Source organism: Polistes dominula, unplaced genomic scaffold (genome assembly GCF_049000335.1).
Source record: "Polistes dominula isolate Pdom_NZ unplaced genomic scaffold, Pdom_raw_medaka contig_79, whole genome shotgun sequence".
Classification (NCBI taxonomy): Eukaryota; Metazoa; Arthropoda; class Insecta; order Hymenoptera; family Vespidae; genus Polistes; species Polistes dominula.
Window position 1 is genome coordinate 6133741 of NW_028300916.1, and position 25980 is coordinate 6159720.

General features: G+C 38.5%; 2 protein-coding genes across 5 annotated transcripts; both read right to left on the bottom strand.

The window, feature by feature from the left end:
* LOC149033128 (uncharacterized) lies at positions 1-1215 on the bottom strand (the record flags this gene model as incomplete). The annotated part of the gene is made up of 1 exon (XM_089170847.1): positions 1-1215. A coding segment is annotated over one exon (393 nt), but the record flags the coding sequence as incomplete, so codon positions are not given.
* Positions 1214-25473, bottom strand: Ptx1 (pituitary homeobox homolog Ptx1). Of its 4 annotated transcripts, XM_089170674.1 has the most exons (5): positions 25159-25473; positions 23751-24058; positions 13360-13560; positions 11413-11666; positions 1214-2280 (listed from the first exon to the last, which is right to left on the bottom strand). In XM_089170674.1, the coding sequence occupies exons 2-5, from the start codon at positions 24055-24057 to the stop codon at positions 1417-1419; spliced, it is 1626 nt and encodes a 541-aa protein (XP_089026800.1). In that variant the 5' UTR covers position 24058; positions 25159-25473; the 3' UTR covers positions 1214-1416. The 4 variants fall into 4 exon arrangements, with proteins under 4 accessions (XP_089026800.1, XP_089026799.1, XP_015177702.2 ...); XM_089170673.1 differs by having other exon boundaries at positions 23751-25473; XM_015322216.2 differs by having other exon boundaries at positions 23754-25471.
* Between the last annotated feature and the right edge of the window lie 507 nt (positions 25474-25980).

The window sequence follows — 25980 nt, forward strand, 5'->3', positions numbered from 1 at the left end:
GTTCGTTCGCTTTTATTTCTATTTTAGTTTATCATTATTGGTTATCATAATAATCGTATTCGTCCAATCGTCATCGTCATAATTTGCGTAGTCGTAGTCGTTTTATTTACGATATACACGAATTTAGTATACACTTAGGCTTTGCATTTGAAGACAGCGTCTACTATACATATATCTACAAAGAATAATGAGTTAGGTAAGCTCGTCTTATTAGAGTGATCCTCGTTATCCGTCACGATATACCAGCACATCGGTCTTACTCGATCGATAAAGTCGTTTCAAGAGTATTTCCAACTTTCCAAGTGTTTTTTTTTTTTCTTGTTCTTGTTCTTTTTCTTTTTCATGTATTCTCGACTAAATCACGTAAGAGTTAATTTTGCTAACGACAAAGAGACTGACAAATTGTCCAAGGATTTTTCACGCACGAAAGATTATCTGTACAGAATTTCATTGAAATTTGTTTATTTAATTTGTCACACAATGCAACCGATCGTTGAACGGTTAACGAGGAATGACGAGTAATAAGGTCTCACTGATTCACCGTTCGTTAACCACCGTATTCCTAACCAAAAGTGTAGAAACAAAAAAAAGGAAAGAAAATGAAAAAAAAAAAAGAAGAAAAAAAACACTCAAATGTGGAATATTGCACGTATAGGTTGGTCCTTCAAATCCCTCAAAAAAGATAATAATATGAAAATCACTGATACAAGATGCATTTACCAGAAGGGGAAGGGGAGTAATCATCGATGAGGTCTAGTAGGTGAGCCACTAGGTGAATCGTAATTCGGTAGGATATAGTCTGGTGTGAAATTTCATTATTAATTAATTATCGTCACGAGGCAGAGAAAGACTCTGAGAACTGGAAGAAATTGGTGGTGTGGTCCAACAGTCGAATAACGATGGCCAATAACTCGTAGCCGAAGTTGCGTGTTGCCAATAGCCGGCCAATCCGGTAGCAGCGGCCGTAGTAGCATTAGCGGATCCACCTATGCCAACACCAACGCCAACACCAACGCCAATCCCAGCTGTGCTCGAAACGATTTGCTGTTCATTTTGAAGAGCTGTGCCACTCTCGAGGTTAACAGCCGTTCGTTCCTCTTCTATTTTCTGGTCCGCCGTGGTCCCGTCTTCGTCATAAATGAGGTAATGTGGGTGGGAGGTGGTCGAAGAGGGCGTCGACGATAAAGTCGGCGAAGCGGCGGACCTAGGCCTGGGTCACTCCTGCGATCTTAAGTGATTGTCAGTAGTCTGTTGTTGAGAATTAACACCAGTAAGGACTACTTGATTGGCCGCCGCAACGGCAGCAGCTGCGGCCGCCGCGGCCGCTGCCGCTGCCGCGCTACCACCACCAATGCCATTGCCGGAATTTGAAGGTACACCGTGATGATGGGGGCTAGATGTAGCCCCCGCTTCGCCTCAGACCTGGGCTCTCGCGGTCGCGTGAGCCTCGGGTCCACCTGGCGAATGAGGATTCGCCCCGCCAGCGCCGCCGGCGCCTCCACCGCCGCTCGTCAAAGCATATTGACAGGCACTGAGACTACCACCGACTGAGGACGCCCTTGAACTCACTGGACTTATGCTACCGGTAGTTGCACCGCTCGTACCACCACCACCACCACCACCACCACCACCACCACTACCACCACCAGCACCAAATGATCCACCAGTGGAACCACCGTAACCGCTGCTGTGTTGTTTAGCCTTCAATCGTAAAGAAGCGATGCTGCTAGACGTCATTACCGTGCACGTTTCTGGTGGTGCGGCCGTTCTATGATGGGGCGTATAAACCGGTGGACCGTAGGGATGATGCGGTGCTGCTGGAGCCGCGTAAGGACACGCGGCGCTCGATGCTGCTACAGGAGAACCAGCTACCCCCAATCCCGAACTCATTCCAGGTAACATCGAGGTAGCGGCTTGACCGACGGATACCGACATGCCGCTTACATGACTTCCGGCTACCGAGGTTGACGCGTTGAAACAATTCACGGGACTAACTTGAGCGTGATGATGATGATGAGAAGCGGTTGGTACCACCGAGCTCAAAGTATTCACCCATGGAAACGTTTTACTACTTAGAGGCGACGGTACCTTAGCCGCCCAGTTGTTGTAAGTGCTATACGAACTATAAAGAGTGTCCGGATCTGGAAAGGGTTGTCCGATAAATCCATTCAAACTGGCCGTACTGAAACCTGATTTCCCAAAATCAGCGGCTGCAGCTGCTGCATTCAAAGCGTTCCTTTCCTTCTTTCTCCATTTTGCTCGCCTGTTCTTAAACCACACCTGGGAACAAATAAATATATCTTCCTGTAATATCTGTCACAAATTATTATTATATATATATATAGTTATAATGTACCCTATAACTTCTGTAGACAAAACTTTCTTAAAGAAGTTAGTAAAACCCTAATCGACTTCTTCAAAGCCACGTAAATACGATTCCCTCTTTTTACTCTTTCAAGATTTCTCGTTAACGAATGTCCCTCATATATCGAGATGTAAGGTAAAAGGGAGAGACCGAAGTTTCGGGGGATCCCCATAGTTGTTTCTTCTTTTCGCCAGATTTACCGGAGACTCGTTCGTTTCTGATATTACTCATGTAGGTAGCTAGCAAGCAAGCAAGCAAACAACCAAGCAAGTAAGCAAGCAAGCAAGCAAGCAAAAAGAGAGTAAGAGAGATACTCGTGCAAACTGGCACACAGATGAGCGTGTCTCGAGACAAATGGCAACGGAAAGCCTGTGTACGAGGCTCCTCCATCCTGAAATATGATGGCGTTAATTCAAGTCGGTTCCTCTCTTATTCCTACGTTCGATACCGAGCTTTCTCGTCAGCCGTTTCCACCCTCCTTTTTTCCCATCCCTCTGTTTTTTCTCTTTCTCTCTCTCTCTCTCTCTCTCTGTTTCTCTCAGTTGGCAGTTCGACCTTCTCCCTAACAATTATACGGCTGGTTGCGCTTAGATACACGTCGCTCTCGCGTAACTGTAAGGCAAGTACCGGGTAAATGTAACGGCACACGGAGGGTTCCGTCACAGAATAAGATCAAGGAAAAGAAACAGAGAGAGAGAGGGAGAGAGAAAAGAATATAGAGGCTTTTGGGAAGAGAACTCCTTGGTAAGATGGATGAGCACAACGATCGTACCGTGGAAACGCTAAGAACCGCAACGAGTCATTGAAAGTAGAAAAAGGGAAGGGCAACTAAATGAAGAATAATGTCATTGCGATTATTTCCAAATATGGTTGCTCTTACGATATTATTCTATAGTTTTTGTTTTTGTTCTTTTTTTCTTTATCCTTTTAAATCAGTCTCTTCTATTCCCGTTAGAATGATTTGAACGATTAACTTTATCCCATTCTTTGATTTCCCTTGATGTTTCATTTTGTTGATGTAGTTATTTTCGGAAAAGTATTCTACACGAATAGTATAGAAGAGAGATTTTCTTTGGCGAAGAAGGAACAAGGAACGCCATTGAGTTTTGTGAAACAAGGGCGTAGGTGTGACGGGTGGGAGCGACGACTGGGCCGACGACGGTAAGCCGAGAGGGAGTAAACTCGATAGGACAGAATGGTACTACGGTGGAGGAAAGAAGCCGCGGCTCGAGAATCAATAAACTCCGAAGGCGAAGGCGAAGGCAAAGGCAAAGGCGAAGGCAAAGGCGAAGGCGAAGGCGAAGGCGAAGGCGAAGGAGAAACTGAACAAGAAGGCAACAAGGCCGCGCCCATAAACTTTAACAGCATCGCAAAATCTCGGCACGAGGCGACGGGAACGATCCCGTTTGCTCGATCCGTTGGTCATAAACTTGATGAATGAACTTTCGGATCTTGGGTACGAGCTCAGGACTAGACTAGAGAGTTAAGTGTCCCGTGTTAAGATGACTTTAACCTTTCTACCAAATCCAATTGGTAATGAACTTTAATAATATCGTAATAATATGCCAAGTAATATGGCATGCTAAATAAAATCAATTAAATAAACGAATAAAGTCAAACAGTTGGATGATACTGGAATTTAATAATAAGAGGATTACTTTAGAATAGTTTAGAGCAATTGGTCTATTCGGTAGATGCGATAAATCGAATCAAATGTTTTCCAGTCGGGGTACCAACACACAACGAACAATGGCCCCCGGTCACGTCATGTGAGCAATAAAACCTCATCAAATCACGACCCCTCGCCACACCATACCACACCATAGCACACCGTGTAAGCTTCTGCGCGCACGGCTCAATCTACGAAAGCTTATATAAATGTAATGAGACCGTGACCGGAGGGTGTCTCATCAATCACCCCCTGTCCCCATGCCAGTTTCCTCTCTCCTCTTCATCTAGGCCAGTACTGTTGCCCACCAACCAACCAACCAACCCCTGAACGATCGACATTATCCTAGCCTTGTTTTTTTTTGTTTTTTCTTCTTCTTCTTCTTCTTCTTCTTCTTCTCCTCCTCCTTGTGATATTCTTTTTCTAACTTTATGTACGGTCATAAAGTTAGAAAAATATGTCATGTGTTCACGCGTACACGAGTTTATACCTGCGCACATAAACGAACTTACCTAGGCATACATAGAGAGAAAGAGAAACGATCGGATATTCGGTGCTCTCACGAGCCATTGTAATCCGGGTGACTTAACAGCATCGAAATGCCCGAGAACGATCGGATAACAATGATTTGTTCGGCCGCACTTCGCGGTCACGCGTATTCCGCTATTAACGCACCACCATCGGACACGGATTAACAAACGTTTATAACTTCTGCTACGTGCGTACTCAAAATACTATCTAAATGGCTTCACTGTTCTTTGATATATGTATCTAGAGGTATGCATGTACGTACCTAGGTCTATGAAAACTAGTGTCTGTTTATCACCAAATTCTAACGAAAAATACCCAATAATAATTCTTACTAACAAAACATTTATCCGATTCAAATTTACCTGGATGAATTAAAGAAAATTATGAAATATTAATTATTTTAGGATCTATAAACTTGATCATATGAATCAATTGAATCAAAACTATGAAAAAAAAACAAAAACAAAGGAATACAATGTTTAAGAATCATCGAACAAATTATTATTCCATTGATCAAGATATACCTGTATAAATAAAACAAATCATTAAATAATAATAATTATGATCTATAAACACGAGAAGATTCAATTAGAGTTTTGAAGATACGAATGTTTTCTCAACGTCAAGCAAACTTAGTTGCCTGGCCCCGGAGGATATCATGAGACGCGTATTGAGACGCAGACGTATGAAATAGAAAGAGAGAAGGAGAGAGAGAGGCTGTCAGTTCGTATCGTAAGACATGAAGAGAGAGAGAGAGAGAGAGAGAGAGAGAGAGAATGAAAGAAGAAGAGAGAAGATTGGAGGGTGAAGTCGAGAACGGTGGTTGGAGGGGAAAAGGAAGGGACGACTGCTGCTCCTGCTGGATGTAGAAAGAGAGAGAAACAGGATGAGGAGGAGAAAGAGGAGATGGAGGAGGTGGAGGAGGAGGAGGAGGATAATATTGATCCCCTCGTAGCCCCGCCCCTCCTCGTCGAGCGACGCCATCATTATATTATCCACCATCCCTCCATCTCTAGCGACGTATGCGCACACCACAAACTCTAGATCTACGCGCAAGCACGCACATACACATATATATACAAAAGAGAAGAGAGAGAGAGAGAGAGAGAGAGGTGTATGAATATACATATACGTGATAAGTCTCTTTTATACGTGCATTTGTGTGCACGTGTTTTTCTCCATGGTAACGACATTTCTTTTAGAAAATATATCAGTTTCGTTCCTGTATGTATATTTTTTGAAAATAACCTAAAAGAGAGGATTAGGAAGACGGGGAAAGGGGGATGGGGGTTCAATATTTTGAGAAGATAATTTTGTACCGAAAAAGTATAGTACAGAGAGAATCCCGCGTTATGCTACTTCATTAAAAATAAATTTGGTGAAACTGTCCTCGAGGATATTTTAGGGATTTCCAAGGATTCCATTTTTTTTGGTCTTCTTTTGGTCTTTTTTTGGTCTTTTTTTTGTGTTTTGAAATTGAATTTCACATAAATCTGTGAGTATGATATTTTGTTTAGGCGATTATTATTGTATTTTGTTAAATAATAAATCATCGATCGTTGGTTAAAAAGTAGAAAAATTTGTGTCGAGTGAAAAATAAAAAATCGTCGAAAGATCTGTTAGCAGAAAGATCCAAGAATGTTCCTTTACAGACTGAAAAGCTCGTAAGCATCATTAAAAACAAATTCCGTGAAGGATGGCCGCGGATTTTGCCGGGGCTTCCTGAGGATTTTCTTCCTCTTCTCGTTTTATCCAGAATAAGTGGAGTTCTTGACGTAGCTTTTAAACTATTCCTGTACAATTTCAACTGACACTTATTTCCATACTTATCGATCTTTTCTTTTTTTCTTTTTTAATCTCTAACAAATTTTCCAATTAAGTATATAAAATTAAACGATCTAATTAATCTTTCAAACACGAGAACAAGACAAAAAAAAACTTAATGAAAAAGAAAACAAAAGATTTTACAACCAAATCAAGTTAAACGGAATAGATGAAAAGATAATATCAATATCTAACATAAGAATAATCCAATCTACATATTGTTATCCAACCACTCGAATAAATGTCTCAAGTGTACAAAGAAGAAAACAAAAATGTCGAAACAGTAGAGAAACTCTTTAATATTCTTACGTGAAAACATCCCTAAATTTGGTCTCTCTTACGATCTTCAAAACAGAGTTCTTGGTCTTCAGCCATTCAGGTAGAGTCTCCATAAATCTTACTATAACGTTTAGATGGATCAGCGAGAATAGTCCATGTCTGGTTGGTTGGTTGGTTGGTTGGTTGGTTGGTGGGATGATGGGTTACTGGTTTGGTTGTGGGGTTGAAGCAAGAGTTCCGTATATCGCATTGGTACGAATGTAAAATGGCGCAAACTCGGATGCATACGAATAAAGCAGGAAAGAAAGAAAGGAAGAAAAAGAAAAGATAAAAGAGGAATCGAGAGTGGATACGAAAGAAAATTCGTCACGTGCTGGGAAAATGGCCGGTTAGAGTGCATTCGGACAATACGACGTATTACGGTCATTTCTTCCAAAGTATCTTCCCAAGATAGACTCCTCTGCAAGAGGATGATAACTTCATCTGATATGTTTTTAAAGTAAAGCGCAAAATGTTTCTAGATGTATGACTCTATTTCCTCTTTTTTTTTTTTTTTTTTTTTTTTTTTTACTATATACACACACATACACACATACTTATACACAATACAATACGTTTTGGAAGTAGTCCAAACGAGTCAAAACTATTTTCTTATAGGGGAAAAGGAGACTGGGTAAACGGCTTGAAAGCATTTTCACGTAATTGAGAAAAGGAACCCTCCCTCCTCTATATCCTAGGACCTATTGTAGGGTTTTTAGAAAACGAAATCTTCTACTTCGAAACGTGAGTATATTAAATCTTAACACTTAAAAAAAATAAAAAAGAAAATAAGTAATGAAGAAAATATCAATAAATTTCTGTGTGTTTGCAATCGTTTGGGACAAGCTTCCTTTTCTTCAAATTAACTCAAATAAAATTGTTTGTCGATAGAAATCGATTTCTCATTGTACATACAAAATATCCCTAACGACTCTTTGAGTAATCATTCGCCAGTCAAATTGTCCGAGCGTCTGATAACATCGTATATAACAATGCAGATGACGAACTGTCCACGAGAACCATCGGAGGATTTGAACGGTTAAAGGAAAAAGGTGAGGAAAAATCGATCTCTGAGAGTAGGAAAAAAAAACAATAAAAAAGAAAAAAAACAAAGAAAGAATTGAACTCGAATCGTGGGAAACCCGCGAGAAGAGGAAGAAGAGGAGGAAGAGGAGGAAGAGGAGGAATACGATCGAACGTGTATTAAAGGGTGACTGTGGGGGTGGTGGTGGTGGTGGTGGTGGAGGACGTTGAACGTTACGAACGGCATATGAGACCGAGGAAGAGTAGGAGAAATAGGAGATGGAGGAGGAGGAGGAAGAGGAAGAGGAAGAGGAAGAGGAGAATACAGTACTCTTTTTCTCTCTCTCATTCACTCACTCACTCACTCACTCTCTCCCTGCGCGCTCGCGCGCACGACCAGTTTTATGGATTTTTTTATCGCTGTGCTAGTGGCCCGTACAGCCCGCAGCCACTGGGATTCGGATATTCAATGTTGGCGTACCTGTATGGATATTAAATTAACACCCGTAAGCCGCGAGTATTAACAACTTTGCAAAAGATTATACGAGATTATGAGCTCAAGCGGAAAACGTGATTTTTAATACTCTCTCTCTCTCTCTCTCTCTCTCTCTCTCTCTCTCTCACACTCACTCTCTAACTCTCTCTAACTCTCTCTAACTCTCTTTCTTCCTCTCTCAAGTTATTTCTTCGTTTCCTCGTCATTTACGAATAGTCACGGCTCGTTAAAGATCCTATCGATCATCGGAAAGTATATATACGTGTACGTATTTACGTGTGACTTTTGACCATTAATTTTAGGTTCGACTGTGAAAAATTCAAAGAAAAGTTCCAATTTTATCGAAAGACAAAAAAAAAGATCATTGACCGTGAGGAATGATCGAATCTACGAAATATTAATCGACGGAAGTTGGATTGATCGATCGATCTTAAATATTTGCGATTATATTAGCTTTGTAACTGTAAGTGATATGAGTAACCATATTTCAAATATATGTATATGTATATGTTTGCTTATCCGACAAAAATATTTATTGTTTCTCTCGTTGAAATGAGTATAAGATTGTTCATCGATTAATTAGAATAATGATATAACCAAAGATTTTTTCTTTACGATCATTAACGAAAACAATGATTGAAATTGTTTATTTAGAAATGAGAGAGAGAGAGAGAGAGAGAGAGAGAGAGAGAGAGAGAGTTAATATTCGATCCCACTAATCCACCGTTGGAATACGTCGCTTTAGCTACGCTCGCCCTTCGACGTTTTCCACTTCGCGCTCACGGAGCGGCCGGTATTAACTTCCACCAAAATTTACAACCTCCTGGTACTCCCGTCAGATCGGAAATCTCCTGTTTTTTCGACATTTCCGCAATAAAAATTCTTTCGGGGAAAGTATATCAGAAAAAGAAAATGATTGATTTGTTTGTTGTTGCTGTTGTCGTTGTTACTTGTTTGTTCTAAATTATGAAATATATCATATCGCAAGATTATATTTGAAATAATCAGATTTTACTATAATAATTATCAACCTCAAATCTGTTGAACGTGCTTGCGCTTATCGACTGAGTAAGCAGTTGGTGCCGATCAACGGGAATCCCCGAGGATTGTGAAGTAGCCGCTCGCAGTAGTGCTCGCGTAGATTGCGTTTGCATGGTCAATGGAAATCGACGATCGAGCCGAGGCATACCGCAGAGCGTGCGAGAAGAGGCTACGCGATGGCAAAGGTAATAATTGATATATAGCGATGGCGGCATTGGCCGCTGACAGCCGCTAACCCGGCCGAATACGGATGACACTCGGTAATCCTCACTCTCATACCGGTTAGTGCGTCCACCTATATTCCGTGCCGTCCCATTTCCCATTCCTATGGCGTGTAAGCTCTGTTTCTACCTTTATCTATCTCTCTCACTCACCTAACCTATACTCGTATAGCCTACAGGTACAAGTATCAGGTGCTTTGTGTTATGTGTATCTGACGCAAATACTGTACACATGCACATAACACGTATATAAAGGGAATTAGTATGAGTGTATTTGGATAGTTGTTGTTGCAACGTCCAGCCTGTGGAAGCTGCGCTGTACACAGCTACACATCTACTGCAATTGCAGCAGCAGCAGCAGCAGACGAACTCGTGCTAGTGTGCGGTGCAACTATACTAATCCGCCGATGGATTTATGGTCTTAATCACCGGCGGATTATCTCGGACAGCCGCGCTCTGCTGCCACCGACCGAAACATACGCCTGCCTCTTTGTAGATAACTGTACCTAGCTCAGCAGTAGCAGTACCACCACAGAAACCTGTCCTTCTCTCTTCCGTTGGCATGCCTCTCGGCTCCCTCTTTTTTTTCGCTAGATGGATTTCTCATCCGCTTATGGATTCCACACCCACGTTCTCTCTCTTCTGATTCGACCTAACCACTCGAGGGATTGGCCAAGGGAGAGACCAACTAAGATGGCTGACGACGACTCTTACAGCGATACGTGCTTTCATACAAATACTTCAAGAATATAAATACAAATTCATACATGAGAAATATATATTTGACAAATAATTCAACATTTACCAAACTATGATTTACAACTATAATGTCTTATGAACTGAAAAGAATTTTTCAATTTCTAAATGGATAGGGATATCATCCTATAAAGCTTTCTATACATATACGTTTGTGTGTGTGTATGTATATGCGTTATGTAGAAGATAGCAAGAATCTTGCTTTTGCAGCGAGTAAGAGAGGAAAGGTAGGATATGAAGCTTTCAGAATGAGAAACGTCCCGGCGGCGTTACAGTTTGCGAACGAGCGATGCCACACAGTGCACGCTCCTGGGATCTGCTGCAGCATTTTGGTATATACCGTGTGGAGGACTCTGGCGGGAACACCGTACCATGCTATGTGTGCTTCTATAAATCCACGAGGGCTTACTCGTGCAAAGCCTCCCTCGTGGCTCGCGCAAACCCATCCTATCCCCCCATCCTATCCCCCCATCCTATCCCCCCAGCTACTCTCCTTTCGTCTCAACGTCGTCCACCTCCCGTAACACACGTGACCGGCAACACCGACTCTTATTCTTCTTCTTTTTCTTCAAGCTACTACTAACAACCCTTACACAACAAGAGACCTCGCTTTTTCTATCTTTTTCCTAAAAAAAAAAAAGAAAACCACATTCTGGTTGCTTAGAGGGCCTCTTCCTAATGTGGCATTCGTAAAACTCAGAAAAATGTTCCCCTGTTGTTGTTGTTGTAATCGATACTGCGACTGACTACTTCACGCCTCAATGCAACCCATTGTACCGTTCCATGTTGGACCCTTATTCCTGAACCCACACGATGCTTTCAGCTTTTATTCTGACAATGAGTTATAGAATTAATAGACTCACTGAAGGTCATCATTAGAAAAAGAATAAAATATTCAGGAAGTACTCGAGCTGTTAATTTATTTTTTTTTCCAGGATTAATAAGTACTCGCTGTGTGAGTGTGTGTGTGTGTGTGTGTGTGTATCGCGATAACATAATCGGGATTCCACGAAATCAAATAAAGATCTTATCGTTTTGTATTACACATGCATACTACACATGCATACTACACATGTAGGTATACATGTTAGGTAACTGACGATCGAAATCGTGATGCGATAGTTCGATTATGAGAAAAGAATTCGTGTTTGAAGATCATCGGGCTTACCCTGACTCGAGCTTCCGTCAAGTGCGTCCACAACGCAATTTCTTCCCTCATGGACATATCCGGATATCGGTTTCTCATAAACGTGGCCTCCAAGTCCTGAAGTTGTTGAGATGTGAAGTGTGTCCTTTGTCGCCTTTGCCGTTTGTTCTTTTTACCGTCCTTGTCATCCGTGTCGTTGACGCCAACAACACCATCGGGAGATACGACACCACCACCGGCACCCAACTCGTGTTTAACTTCTATTGTTCCAATACCTGAAAGTGTTCTGGCTTCATATTCTTTTAATATTAACACGTTTTCATGTTTGTTAATATAAAGTTAATAAAACCTATAATAAAAGAAATTCATGTAAAGGGTTATCATTCGAATAAATGATACATACACGCAATCAAATAATTGTGAACAAACTATACAATAACTCTACCTTACCAATATAGTATTTATTTCATAATTTTTGATTAATTTTGTTGAAATATTATTCGATTTCACTGAAAAGAATGAAGAATTTCCTTAAAATACCAGCAACGAATTTAGCAGAAAAGAGGGTAAAAGAAAAATAATACGATCTTACAATAAGATAAGGTCTGCGGGTAGGGTCTAAGTAACGATCATAGATCACGTCGATCGTCTGACCGGTAATCTCTACCTCGACAGTATGATACCTTCACATTAGAAAGAAGAAAAGGTGGCCCCTCTTTACATATGTGTGTATGTGAGAGTGTGTGTCATGATTGCGACAGTGACAGGTGAGGGTATTCCATTCCCTCGAACTTTCCTCCAAACTTCCAACTAAACTTCCTTGCTCGAATTGACAGGCACGTGATCGATTAGTTCCCATCTCAAAGAGTACCGCTATCAGTGCACGTTAACTATCTTTCAACGAGTAATCGAAAGATGCGCTACTTTTCTTCCTCTTTAAAACTGTTAACTCAAACTTGACTGATATTTTAACGAATGATAAATTAATCGATTATTAACCAGTTAATTGTGGCGCTGTTTGCGCTTTGAAAGTACTGTGCATTGCACAAATCGGCCGATCACGAGTATATTCGTCAAACACAGAGTAAGTGTTAGTGCTGCGGTGTTATACACTATAACTAGTTTCCGTTTTGATTAGCTATACAATAAATAAAAATAATATCCAATAAAAAAAAGTTAAAACGAATTTTTTTCTTTTTTAATGTTTTTTAAGGCTTTCCTTATTTTGTTTAAATAGCACCCTATATTTTTGATAAAATAATATGATGAAAATAAGAAGAATAAAATAAATCATGACGTTGAAGAGTTACGAGTAAGTTTCATCTTTTTCTCTCTCTCTTTCATTGTCTATCTTGAAGAAAAACTGTAACTTGGAAAAAGAGAATGCGTTTGGTAAGCTTCTTCACCTCTTCCCTTCTCTTTCTCCGGAACGTGCTGGACTCAAAGAAGAGTTGGTCCTCGGGATTATAAAGAGCAAAGTGAGAGATCTGTCCTTGTTGTTAACCAGCAAGAGGAAGAGAAAGAGAAATAGTAAGAGTAAGAGTAAGAGAGAAAGCTGTGGAAAGTCCCTCACAAGGCTCTGAGGGATATTTCAATTTGCTGGGATTTAAAAGGATGGCTAGAGATAGAGAATGAAAGAAAGAGAGAGAGAGAATCGGCTAAGTGCCGAACAAACGTGCAAACGAACACGAGCTTGAGATTCTTGAAGAAAAGTAGAAAGAGAAGAAGTGAAGACTGATCTTCCAATTCAGTCGTCCTTTTTTTACCAAACTTCTCTAAGATTGAAAATGACGAGAGAGTACACCAAAACGGTTCATCCTCCTAAGATTGTACAATCACGTTACAATCGTCAGAACAAATAATTGTCTAGATCTTTATAACTTAAATTCTGTTTCATGTTTTATTCGAAAACCACAGGGGATCATGAAGAAAACAGACAAGGATCATCAAGAGTTAACTAAAACAAACCTTTTTGTATGTTCGGCCTATGCGTGGTATTTGTGCGTGATCTTGGTTGAGCCGTTGAAAATCCTGCTGACTGTGTCATCGTCGAAGTGACACCAGGTGTACCAGGATTGCTTCCACCCGGTGTATGTGCCCCATGACCCGTTGAATCGAGCCTTGCCAAGCCACCGTTCGTTTCGTCTCGGAAATCGCTTTGAGCCCATACTGAAATTTATAATTAACAATTTCTTGCAAAGTCTTCTTCTTGTTCTTCCTTTTCTTTTTTTTTTTTCTTTTTTCAATCCTAACAATAAAAATGAATATAAAAGCAAAACCAACATATTTACATTCATACATTCTCCCCACTCTGCACACATTTTCGATGATATACAAATGAAAACTATTTAGCACTAATACTTGTATGTTATAACGCTAAAAGAAAATGTCAATTTGCAATAAAATAATAAATTTCTTTGATTGCTCTTGAGAGAAACAGAGAGAGAGAGAGAGAGAGAGAGAGAGAGAGAGAGAGAGACTGAAAAACGAAACGTTTAATGCGGAATCACAGATTGGACGAGAGACATTTGAAAATTACGATCCAAGCGAGGTACACCTCGATTATTTATCTACTTCTCGGCATAAGAGAGAGAGAGAGAGAGAGAGAGAGAGAGAGAGAGAGAGAGAGAAATAGATGGTAGGGGGTAAGGTTGTTAGAAGAAAATAAAAGATATTTTTCTGTTTCTGTGGCTGTTTTGGGGTCGAGAATAGGGCCTGGCCCGGGTTGGTCTGGGCCGAGCGTGATATTACAAGGAAAACACAGAATAAGAGAGAAAGAGATAGTAGGACTGTCACAAGTATCCAAGCACAAGCTGCTTGAGAAGTTAATCGTCCCGCTCGTTTAGTTTCCCTCCGTTTAGTTATATTTGGTCTCCACGGGGGCGGCAAAGAGGAGGGACGCGGTTCACAATTAGTCGGCGCATAACTCGTTCTGATTTATTGCTACGACATTTAGCCGACCGCTCGAAGACGCTCATGTCATTCTTCCTCGATACCGCCAACTCATTCTCCCTTTTTTTCCTTTTCTTTTTCCTTTTCTTTTTTCCTTTCCTTTTTCCTTTCCTTTTTTACTTTCTTTCATCATACCTAACGAGAACGTATTTAGACTAAGATGGAACAAGTTCATTATTTTTAGTTGGAAAAATATATTTTCGACTGGATTATCATTCAATCGAATTTATAATCTTTTCCTTCGAATACAATTTTCATTTATATTTTTTATACGAATAATAAAGTTGTTTATTCTTATCGTCCTTTTTTATTTATCATACTAAAGAAAAAGGAAAAAATATTCTAACCGGAGAACAAATGTCAATGGACTTTGTTAACATTTCTTTGAATAATCTCTTTTATTAAATACAAAAAATAAAATATATAACATATATATAAAGAGTTGTATTTATTAACCATTTCTCTTCTCTTTCCCACGCTTAATCTCTCTCTCTCTCTCTCTCTCTCTCTCTCTCTTCGAAAATCAATATAAATAATCTCATATTTGGAATAATAAAAAAGAAGGAAAATATAAATACATCAAATAAAGTTGTATGAAAGATGTACAAGTTTCACTATCATTCCGCAAATATGAATAGGACGATTTAGATCCCCGATCTTAGGATTTCAAACAGTTTAACACAAACAGATCGATTATGTTGAACGACATGTATATTACAAGATGTTACATTGTCGGCTTGTTTGTAAGAACGACTCTAAGAGTATAAAGGAGGACACGTCATCTTTCTTGATGTTATCCGACAAAGAAGATTCACGTTTTCTCAAAGGTATAACCTTAACCGATTTATCTGACAAGAATACCATGTAAAATGTCCAACTAGTTTGTCCATTTTCTTATTATTTCTTTTCTATATTTTATATTTACTTTCAAAGTATCTAGTATCTAAATCAATAATGTTCACCACGCGTTACATGTTTTTCAACATTTTGTCTCTTTAATAGAAAAGAAAAATAAATAATAGAAAACAAACAAAAAAAAACAAAAAAGTAAAAAGAGAAGAAAAATGATTTCAAGAAAAAAAAAAAATACAAACCGAAACTGTAAACACGAGTAAAACAAATGATTATGGTATAAATTGATTTTGATAGTAACAAAAGTCGAAAATTAAATTTCATTCCCACATCTAGGGACCCTAGATTGCAGGCGTGACGACGCAGTTGACGTTGTATGTCAACATATGAAATATAAATACAGAACACAGAATTCAACACCACAGATAAGGCCCCCCCCTTTAAATTCTTAACCGGTGTCTCATAAAACCATAATACGCGCGACCGATACTGAGTGTAAAACTAATTTATTGATCATTATTGCTAATAGAAGATTAATTAATAAATAAAAAAACAAATGTTTTTCTAGATAAGAAAATAATATAAGCCAATAACGTAAATAATTTTTGGTTCTTGTTGATTTCCTTAAACGAAAATCTTACGTCAAAACGTATTGTTTTGACGAAGTATAAAACTAACAGAACATAGAAATCCCGACTATCTTACTCTATTTCAAAGGCTTGTATATTATTTTAAGATTAGAGTTAATCGCGCATAATCTAGCATGGTGATCCGTGCGAAGCTATTCCGTGCGAAGCTATTCCGTGCGAAGCTATTCCGTGCGAGCCACCTCGCAGTAGGTTTCCTTCTCGTAGTAGGAAAATTTATTAGGGTGCATAGTGTCACCCCTCCTTGTCCTTCCCTCCTTGTCCTTCCCTCCTTGTCCTTCCCTCCTACTACCCTCCTGCGTAAGTTCGAACCAGTGAGATTGTTGTAACAACAAAGGAGAACGTGGGAATGCAAAAGTCACCGAAATAGCCAATGTCGCGACAGAATAGAAGATATCATCGAATTCGAATATCGTTTATCTTAACTTGTTAGATACAATCATTTATTTCTGATATCGGATTGATTGTAATTGTCAACATGTAAAAAAGAAATACAATATAATGGAATCGAATAAATGCATGTACAAATTCGAAAATGCGTAAATATGAGAATACAAAGTTTTATTTTTCTTATCGCAACAATATGAAATTTTTGTCTGATTTGAATAAAGATTAAAAAAAAAAAAGGAAAAAAAAAGAAAAGAAAAAAAGCAAGGAATATATCAAATTATTGCGAAATCATATTTTTCTTGGAAAGAAATTGTATAGGTATATTTATTTTTTTGTTCATAGGACGAAAAAGATAATGCAAATGATAAAATATTAACAAATTTAAGGATCCACGAATGAATCTTATTTGTGATATTTTAATTTTCTATATGGTATTAAAAAGTATTTTATTCTTCAATTAGAAGATAATATTTTATACAATTTAATAGTTCCTACATGAATCTAATATATGAAACATTTTAGTTTTGTAGATATTTTTGAATGTGAAAAATGACAAAGTGGAAGACATGAGGGTGAGTTGAAAAATTGTTAACCCCAACAAACATAAGGTTAGACCGACAAAAATTGCTTCATAACTTTTTAACCAACCCATGTGTGTTATAAAATTTAAGGTTGCATGTGCCTTTATTGTACGATTTTTGAGAGTTTGGCTCGAAAAAAAAAAATAAAAATAAAACCATGAAAAGGAAAGGAAAGGAAAGGAAAGGAAAGGAAAGGAAAAAATTTGGTTTGGTTAGAATAGTCCTTTTCTCACGTAGGATTTCCACAAGGAGGAGTGGTGGTGTCTCGTTGCATTTCTTCGCACATGTGTTTTTTTCGAAGGAAGGTATCATGAAAGCGCGTACACACATACATTGGCAGAAGGAAGGAAGAAGATTGGGATCGTCGTTCGAGCAAGAAGGATGATAAATAAAGAAAAGAAAAAGAAAATGAAAATGAAAGGGAATGAAAGAGTGAAAAGAGAGACAAACAGACAGACAGACAGACAGACAGACAGACAGACCGACCGACCGAAGGACAGGTTGTAATTCACAAATTTATTACTTTTAGTCAGGCTCTTCGGTTTATTTTATGCCAAAGACAAACCGTTTCTCTATCTTTCTTTCTCACTCACTCACTCACTCACTCACTTATTCACCAACTTGCTTGAACGTATAAACACACACACAGACACGTATGTAGATACTTGAAAGGAGACGGACAAATATCTCAGCTGCTTCGGCGCGTTTTTACACTCTCGCTGGATATATTAGTGGCTACGCTAATCCGCACGGATTTTACGGTGCGGCTGTGCACCGCGAGTGAACCAAGCTTCCATCTCTCTCTATCTCTTTCTCTTTTTCTTTCTCTTTTTCTTTCTCTTTTTCTTTCTCTTTTTCTTTCTCTTTCGGTTCCCTACCCGTTCCTATTTAGTCCCCATCATCGGTTCTTGCCTACCGATCGAGTGACTTTTACTTGCTACCGATTATCCTCTTCTTTTTTCCTTTCTTTCTTTCTTTCTTTCTTTACATTTTGTTAATTCATATCACTAAACTATATATATATATTAATAATTATATAGTTTTAGTTATACTATATATTTATACTTATATTATACTGAAATATAAGCTAAGAAACAGTAGGAAATATTTACATTGTTACGTACCAATTAAACGAGAATTATGTACAATAGTAATGAATATATACTAACCATAAGTAACATTTAGAAATAATATATTAAATGGTTAATTGTACAAAGTATAACAAAAAGTGATGTATGTGTCTTCCTGACACTAATTTTCTAATATCGACTAAGTATTAAAGTCATTTTAATAATCGTTGACTGCCCAATGAGAAGATAATACACGATCATGAATAAAGTTACACGTGGTATGAAAGTATATGAGTATATATTTGTGGGTGTTTAGTGGACCGTGGCTTGAAGAAGAAGAAAAAGAAGAGGGTTAGCAAGGGGTCGCTAAAATATCCATATCAAGCAGCTGCGTTCCTACGGCAAAGCTCGCACGAAATTAGTCACTCGAACAAATTCTTATCCCTGCAAAATTCCCATAACTCTTGCGAATGTCTTTATCGTTGTTGTGTTCTGCACCGGGGGAAGAAAAAAAAATGATTAGAAATTTTACTAACGGTTCAATGACTCCGACATTTTTCTAGCAATTCTCGAATAAGACACAATATTTGCAAATAAAAAAGAACAATAAATAATAAAACAAGCAAAAGCCAAGTTAAACCATGTTCAAGTAAGATAAATATATTTTATTATTGTTTAAATTGTGATAGAAGGTGTATCCAATATTAAATATTTTAATATTAATTCAAGTATCCAGATTTGTTGTATGCATTTACTTACATACAATATAAACGCTAATTTTAACCATTGGAAATTATTGGAAATAATTCTCTTCAAAGAATTCTATGTTGTAAGGAAAAGGAAAAAAGAAAAAGATGTCTGATCAGTATTCAACATGTTTTACCCTAGTACGAACACGTATCCACTGTAAGGGTCGTAACAGAGGCAAAGTGTGTCACGTATGCCCTGCCTTTTTCCAGGACTTTTCTCAGATGATGGACGATCACAGCCGTGGAGCCAATAATTATTAAAAGCGAACACAGTTCCCTTCCCCTAAGACGAAAAAGAAGATAAAGAGGAGGAAGAAGAAGAAGAAGAAGAAGAAGAAGAAGAAAAAGAAGAAGAAGACGACGAGGGAGTTGGGTGGGGTAAGTGGGAAGTTTAAAGTACGAGCACTGTATTCAGGAGCACCTGCGAGAAAATTCGAAACTACCGCGGTTGCTGCTCGTACAGTCTAATCTTCTAATCCTTGGCTTCCTTAGGAAGTCGTTTATTAGTAAAGCTAAACGTCACGATTGTGTCTAGGACCTCTGATACACGAAAACTTTCTAAAGCTAAAAAGGTATTCTATTTCACATTTCTACAAAAACGTGAAATATCCTACAAACAATCATATCACCTACATAATTATTTTCTTTATGTTTTATTTCTTTTTATTGCTATATAATTAAGAATAATAAATTTCTTAAATATTAGCCCTTTGTCTCTTCATATTTCACAATGTACATAGATAATTACAATACAGTCCTTATTTTAATAAATATATATATATATATATATACGTTACATATTTTTATATTGATATACATATAAATATCTGTTCATTTGTATTGATTATTTTTTCTAATTAGTAATAAAAACTTCAAGTAGTACCAATTTTTTTTCTTTTTTAAAATTTATCTTTATTTGTATTTACTTCATTTTATTTATACTATTCGTTCATATGTTTGTGTGTGGTGTGTGAGTGAATGTAGATAAGCCCATCGGGAGAATTTAAAAATGCTATTGGTCGGATATGGCTCGTTAAAACTTGTCAAGCAATTTGTTTAGTTTCAACTTGACGCTAGGAACAAGATGGGGTTCTTCACATGGAAACGATAAGTAATACGAGAAGGAAGAAAGCGCCCCTTGCCTTTCTCTCTCTCTCTCTCTCTACCATTCCTTTTCCCTTTTACACCATTGACAAGGATATTTTAGACAAGTCTGCGGGGTGCATTCTGCGAGTTTTGAAAACCCCAGACAGTCCGGCGCTACTATGTTCTATTCTATACTCTTTCCATAACGTTTGAAAAAGAATATTTTATTTATGACGAATCTTCATACTATTTTTCCATCAAAGTTCAAAGAATATCTTCACACATTAGGACCTACTATTCAATAAAAATGCAAGAAGTTATCGCTATTTAAGATGAATATTTTTTTAAACATTTCATTCGACCACTGAAATAAATGACTAAATAGTAAGAAGGGGAAAAATATTTCTTACGAAATAAAAGAACAACAAATTCCAAGAGACAGGAAGCTGTTAGTGCCCGTAAAGAAAATACAAACTCTCACGTACTTCTATTTTTTTTTTTTAATTTCTTCTTTTACTCTTTTTTTGTTACCTTTTCTTTATGTCTTTTGGATTTGTTAAATTCTCACACTTAGAATAAGAAAAAATAGTACTACCGGATCTCACGTAAAAAGAACCCACAACTGAGTACACAAAATTGCGTTAGTGAGGTAAAGACAAGGGAGAATAAAAAAGAGAAGAAAAGAGAAGAGAAGAAGGACGAGGAGGAAGAAGAGGAAGAGGAGTAACACAGATCGGACCGGCAGCTGAGATAATGGGAAGGAAATCAGTTCATTTCTATGTTGATCCCAGCATGGTGGTGCGGTAGAAAAGAAGAGGAGCACGTGTGTTAGAAGAGCCAACTCGATCGGGGCTCGGTGATCGAGAAAATCGAGTCTCAGAAAAATCGCGTCGGGTCTCTTCATGTTAAATACATTTACCACAGTAGCTGTAGAGCATTCTAAGGAGTAAAAAAAAAAAAAGAAAAAAAAAACAAGAAAAACTCGTGAACGCGAAATTACGCCGTACAGGGGTGAATAGAACGTTGTCATTTCTATAACGGCGATATTCTTTCCAGCAATAAGAGAAATGAAAAGAAAAACATTGTGAGTGGATGTGATATTTCTGTTTTTTGTTTTGTTTAATAGCAACAACAGCTTTAGTTTTAAGAAAAATATCCGATAAGGTAATTTTCGAGATACGTTTGAATTTTTCGATTTTTCTAATGAGAAATGAATTGTCAGTAGTGAAAAGATTCGATTGGACTAATAGGCCACCATAGAAGAAGTTGTAAGTTTAGTGGTAGGAAAATACTATCCCCGTCCCAAGGGATCTGGAATGCGGCTAGCCAAGCAATTTGTCAACACCATTAGTCTGGACCAACCAAGGGTTGACTTTGGCGCATCTGCCGACCGATCGCAAGGCGCCAAGAGCGTTATATACAATAAAGGGGTAGTTAATGACAACGGGGTTCTCTCTCTTTTCCTCTTCCTTCTGATCGAAGACCCTTAGATACCGTATGCCAGCCTGTTGACAAAATATTGCTACTGGCATTCACCAAACGTATTTCCTCAACGGATTTCACAAAGAAAAGGGTTCAATCTGCCGATCGGATTTTCGTATCACATCAGTTAACGATGATCAATCGTTTCTTTCTTTCTTTCTTTTTATTTTATTTTTCAAGAAGAAAATAATTACGTGAACAAGTGTAGAGAAGGAAAGAGTTTGTTGATTTTGCCGGCGGTAAGTTGAAACGATGTAAGATCTGCGGTTTGAAGAAGTTGTTAGTAAAAAAAGGTGTAGATGGTGAGAGAGAGAGAGAGAGAGAGAGGCGTGGAGGTGGGGGGGGGGGGAGGAGGAGGTCCGGAGGTCTTCCTCGAAAGCTGAAACTGAAACGGGGATAGGTGGGATGCCATTGGAATAAGATCGGCTTTAGCCGCAGTGTCGGGTTCGAGCCCCAGGATAAGTCTGCCTTATCCCGATAAGCCGGTGAGTTAATGAATCACAAAACAGGTGGTGGCGCTACTGCTGAAATCGTCTTCGTTCCTGACTAACTGTGCTTCTCAATAAGATCGAAGAATTTTTTGTTCAGAGTAAATATATAACCCAAAAGGATACCGAGACAACCTGCGACTTTGATATCAACGATCGAAACTAATTATAAGAAACAGATTAACAAATTCGATAGACCCTTTTTGAAAATGTTTCTTTCTCGAACAGTAAGTTGGCCAACAAAATTGACCCCTTTTTTTGATTATCTTCAAGTTGGTATCTCCAGTTTGTGAAATAACACACACGATGGGTGTGGTAGCTTCCTTATCGTGTGGTGCTATTCGTACGAAAATTTTTATCTCATCGTTGGTCTCCGTCGTCTCGAACCTGACAAGAGTGAAAAAAGACAAGGCAACGCAAGGCCTACGACGTTGTTTTATCTCACGAAAAACTTCACCTTCGTCTAACACAAAGAAGAAGAAGATGAGACGAGTGTTAAGTATGCGTGTATAGAAGTAAGAGTACCTAACTAGTAACTAGTAAAACAACAATGAAACAAGTAAAAGTGTGAAATTAACGTCAAGATAACTAAATTTCGTGATTTTGATTAGATTTTAAATCGTCCTTGACAAATAAACTGATTAAAGTATTAATTAGCTGTTCATGATTTTTCTTTGCATCTATTTCTTTTTTTTTTTTTAGTTTTACTTGAATATTTTGTCCTCGCAAAAGTGATGGAAAAACTACAATCTATTTTAACAATCAAAAACATATTCATATTATCTCTGTTTGTAGTTCAGTCAGTTTGTAATCGTCGCCTGATAACCATCTTCGAATGTGTCGAGTCGAAAAGAAGAGAATAATATGTATCGTTGGTGATATTACTTATTTTTACTTATCACGGTCTCGTTTAGATATCACTTGAGTACAATTTAAAATTCGAAAGTTCGAATACTTTATTTGTAATCGAATTAAATATCGTATCTTTTTAATTAAAAACATGTATAACTAAGTTTGTTCCAAGAATAGAACACACTTTCAAAATCTCATTATTATTAAATTCAATCAAATTGTGTTGAATTACACCAAAACATGAAACCTCGAATTTCCTCTCCCCCGAATTAGTTGAAAATTGAATGGGAAAAATTTGCTGAGTCAGCAAGAAAGTAAAGGTATTTCGCGATGATCCGGGAAACGAACAGCGACGGCTACTTATCGGTACGAATACGAATAAACGTGACGTTTGATAACATCGAGAATAACAAAATTTAAGCGCAAATGTGACGGACGTTTATAGAAGAAGATCGATTCGATATTTGGTTAATTCGATGGATACAAAAAACACGATGATTAACGACTTTAATCGATAATTAAGACCTCAACCGATTGAACAATGACTTTATTCATCGTGTCAAAGATTTTTTTTTATTTGAAAAACAATCGTTTACAATTGAAGAGATATGTTTCAGAGATATACATTTTTTGTCCAAAAAGGTATAATAAATGAATTAAATCGTATCAATTTCGATTGACAGATAGTCAGATAAATAAAAACCTAGAAAATTCGCGATACGGAAGTAAGAACAAAAGATCTTAGAAATAAGCAAAGAAAAAAAAAAAGAAAAGAAAAAAAAGGCGTCGTATTAAAATAAAAATATCTTATCTGGATTATCTCTCGTTATCTTTAACACGGCCTCTGACAATCTGTCACTTCGATGAGAAACGACAAACTTGTTCAAACGACCTTTACCCCTTCTTCCCAAAGCACACATCGTATAAGCATAATTAAGAAGAGACATAGATAGATAAATAGAATTAGCCCTAAAATTAAAACAACTCTTTGAAATTTCTCGTGAACAAAGTAGCGCTCGTTATTGAAACGTTATGCGTGCAATCGCAGTGTTTGTCAATTTGTCTAGAATATTGTTTAACAAAAAAAAAAACCCCCTTTGTATTTATATATATATATATAAACGGATTAAAAGATTTATACACAGATTTTACCTCTCTCTGACCCCCTTTAAACAAGAAAAGATATACTGTAATACTGTTAACGACTCACCACGTTTAAGTTTCTCCAACGGTTCGTGATGCAACTGATGACTAGAATTGTGTAGCATAGTGGTAGCATCATGATGCGAATTACCATGAATGTCGTGATGATGCATGCTACCTTGAAGATGATCACCGTGGAGTCCAGCCATGGATGCTGCCGCAGCAGCGTGCTGATGATGTTGAACGGATAGACTAGTGTTGTTGGTGACGAGATCTTGGAGGCAGAGTTCCGCGTTTCCGGCGCCTCCTCCGCCTCCTCCGCCACCTCCGCCGGCGAGCTCGAGGCTCCCCCCGCCTCCGCCCCCGCGCTCCATACTGTAGAAGGTTAACGTCGTGTTGGCCCTTTTCAGCAACTTTCGCCAAGAGTAATTGGGCCGACTTTATGCGGCCAAGTAACTTTGACTTTAATCTCGCCGTTAGGACGAGATGTATTTCTCTTTTCGTCTTCTACTATACTTTCCACTTCCTTTTCTTAATTCTTTTCAATTTGGAAATTGAATGAATCCTTCTTGGATTCACCGACGGCACTAAACTTTCAAAACTATAGACTCATTTTCTAGATGAGATTAACACCAACGGAGTTATTGAAGTCTCCTGCACCGACGGCCGACGGATAATGATGATGATGATGATGATGATGATGAATTCAAGTTTTGCTGTGTTCGATTTGTCTTATTTGATTATTTTCTTTGGGTCTTCCTTTATTCGATGTAATCAGATAAAAGAATGCTAATGAATAACTGGATTATTTATCCAGTCAGTTTAATATCTGAAATCTTTTCTTGTAGAATTTCCAAGTAGGATCTTCATAAGCAGATGGATACACCAAATGAAATCTAGTCTCTCTTCTTGTTATTCTTGGTATATCTTTATCTCACGAGCACCATCATAATATACTCAACAACTCACTCTATTCCTTTAAACGATCACCATGATATATCTTCCTCAAGATCTCGGATAACAAGCACCCGCGTTACGCGCGTTACGTAAGTTGGTATTTACAAGAAGAAGAAGAAGAAGAAGAAGATGAAAAAGAAGGAATGAACATGTGTCAAAGATAAATGATATAGGTTGAATTGATAAGGAAGAAAAATTAGGTAAATCAAGAAACTATGAACTAACACTAGAGTAGATGGATGTATCAAAAACTGAACGTACAATTTTTCGTCTCTACTCCATGATGAAGAAGAATAATAGAAGAAAAAGGAATAGATAGGAGAGTTTGTAGATTTGGTAGAGATATTGGAATGTAAGAAAAAAAATAAGGAAAGAGATAGAAAGAAAGAAAGGAAGTAAAGGAGTAGAGAGGAAAGAAGTAAGGAAAGGAAAGGAAAGAAAAAAGGAAGGAAGGAAGGAAGGAAGGAAGGAAGGAAAGAAAGAGGAAGGACACCGTAGCTAGTGTCGCGATAGTATACCCGGGGTTTTCGTAGTAGATGGAACGTGTAGTGTCCGCGTCGTCGTAGGTAGGTCCGTAGGTCCGTAGGTAGGTAGGTGGGTCCGCGAGGCTTAGCCGGTTGAGCCTTTCGGACTGCCTGCCGGCTTAAGTCTCTAAGTCCTAAAGCCGAACGGATCTAGTGGTCTTGGCTCTGTGCTGCACTACCTGCCTGCCTGCCAGCCTGCCTGCCTGCCTGCCTGCCTGCTTGCCTGCCTGCTTGCCTGCCTGCCTGCCTGCCTTCCTTGCTTGCCGGGCGGCCTGCCTGACTGTCTGACTGCGCCTCTCCCTGGCTCGCTCGCTCTTACTCCCCTCCACCAAACGAATGGACACCAACCCCCACCCCACCTCTTGTCTACCCCTATCTCGCTCAGCAGCGCCACGTTCCTTCTTTTTCCCCCTCTCTCTCTCTCTCTCTCTCTCTCTCTCTCTCTCTTTCTCTCTCCTTCTTGTCTATCCCCACTATAAACATATTTGAAACCCCTATTGCCCCACCTCCGAAACACCCCCACCTCAAACTCTAATCTAACTCGCGCGAGCGAGATGTACCGCGACTTCTCTCCACGCGTCTGACGCACGCGTGCGGCTTCTTCTTCTTCTTCTTCTTCTTCTTCTACTACATTACTACTTTCTACATGCTACGTATACTACTACTTGTCCTCTTCTACATCTTATTCTTCTTTAGATTTTCTGTCCTTTCTCTTGAGGACGACCACCGTGAACTTGGAAAGTTATCGGTTAGCTTGTCAATGACGTACGTAGTACCTACTTACTTACTTACTTACTTACTTACTTACTTACTTAC

Coding starts and splice junctions, on each gene's coding strand:
- Ptx1 (XM_089170674.1), bottom strand. CDS start 24,057: ATGGAGCGCGGGGGCGGAGGCGGGGGGAGCCTCGAGCTCGCCGGCGGA. Junction 13,561..23,750: donor GTTGGAGAAACTTAAACGTG/GTGAGTCGTTAA, acceptor TATAAATTTCAG/TATGGGCTCAAAGCGATTTC. Junction 11,667..13,359: donor TAGGCCGAACATACAAAAAG/GTTTGTTTTAGT, acceptor GAACACTTTCAG/GTATTGGAACAATAGAAGTT.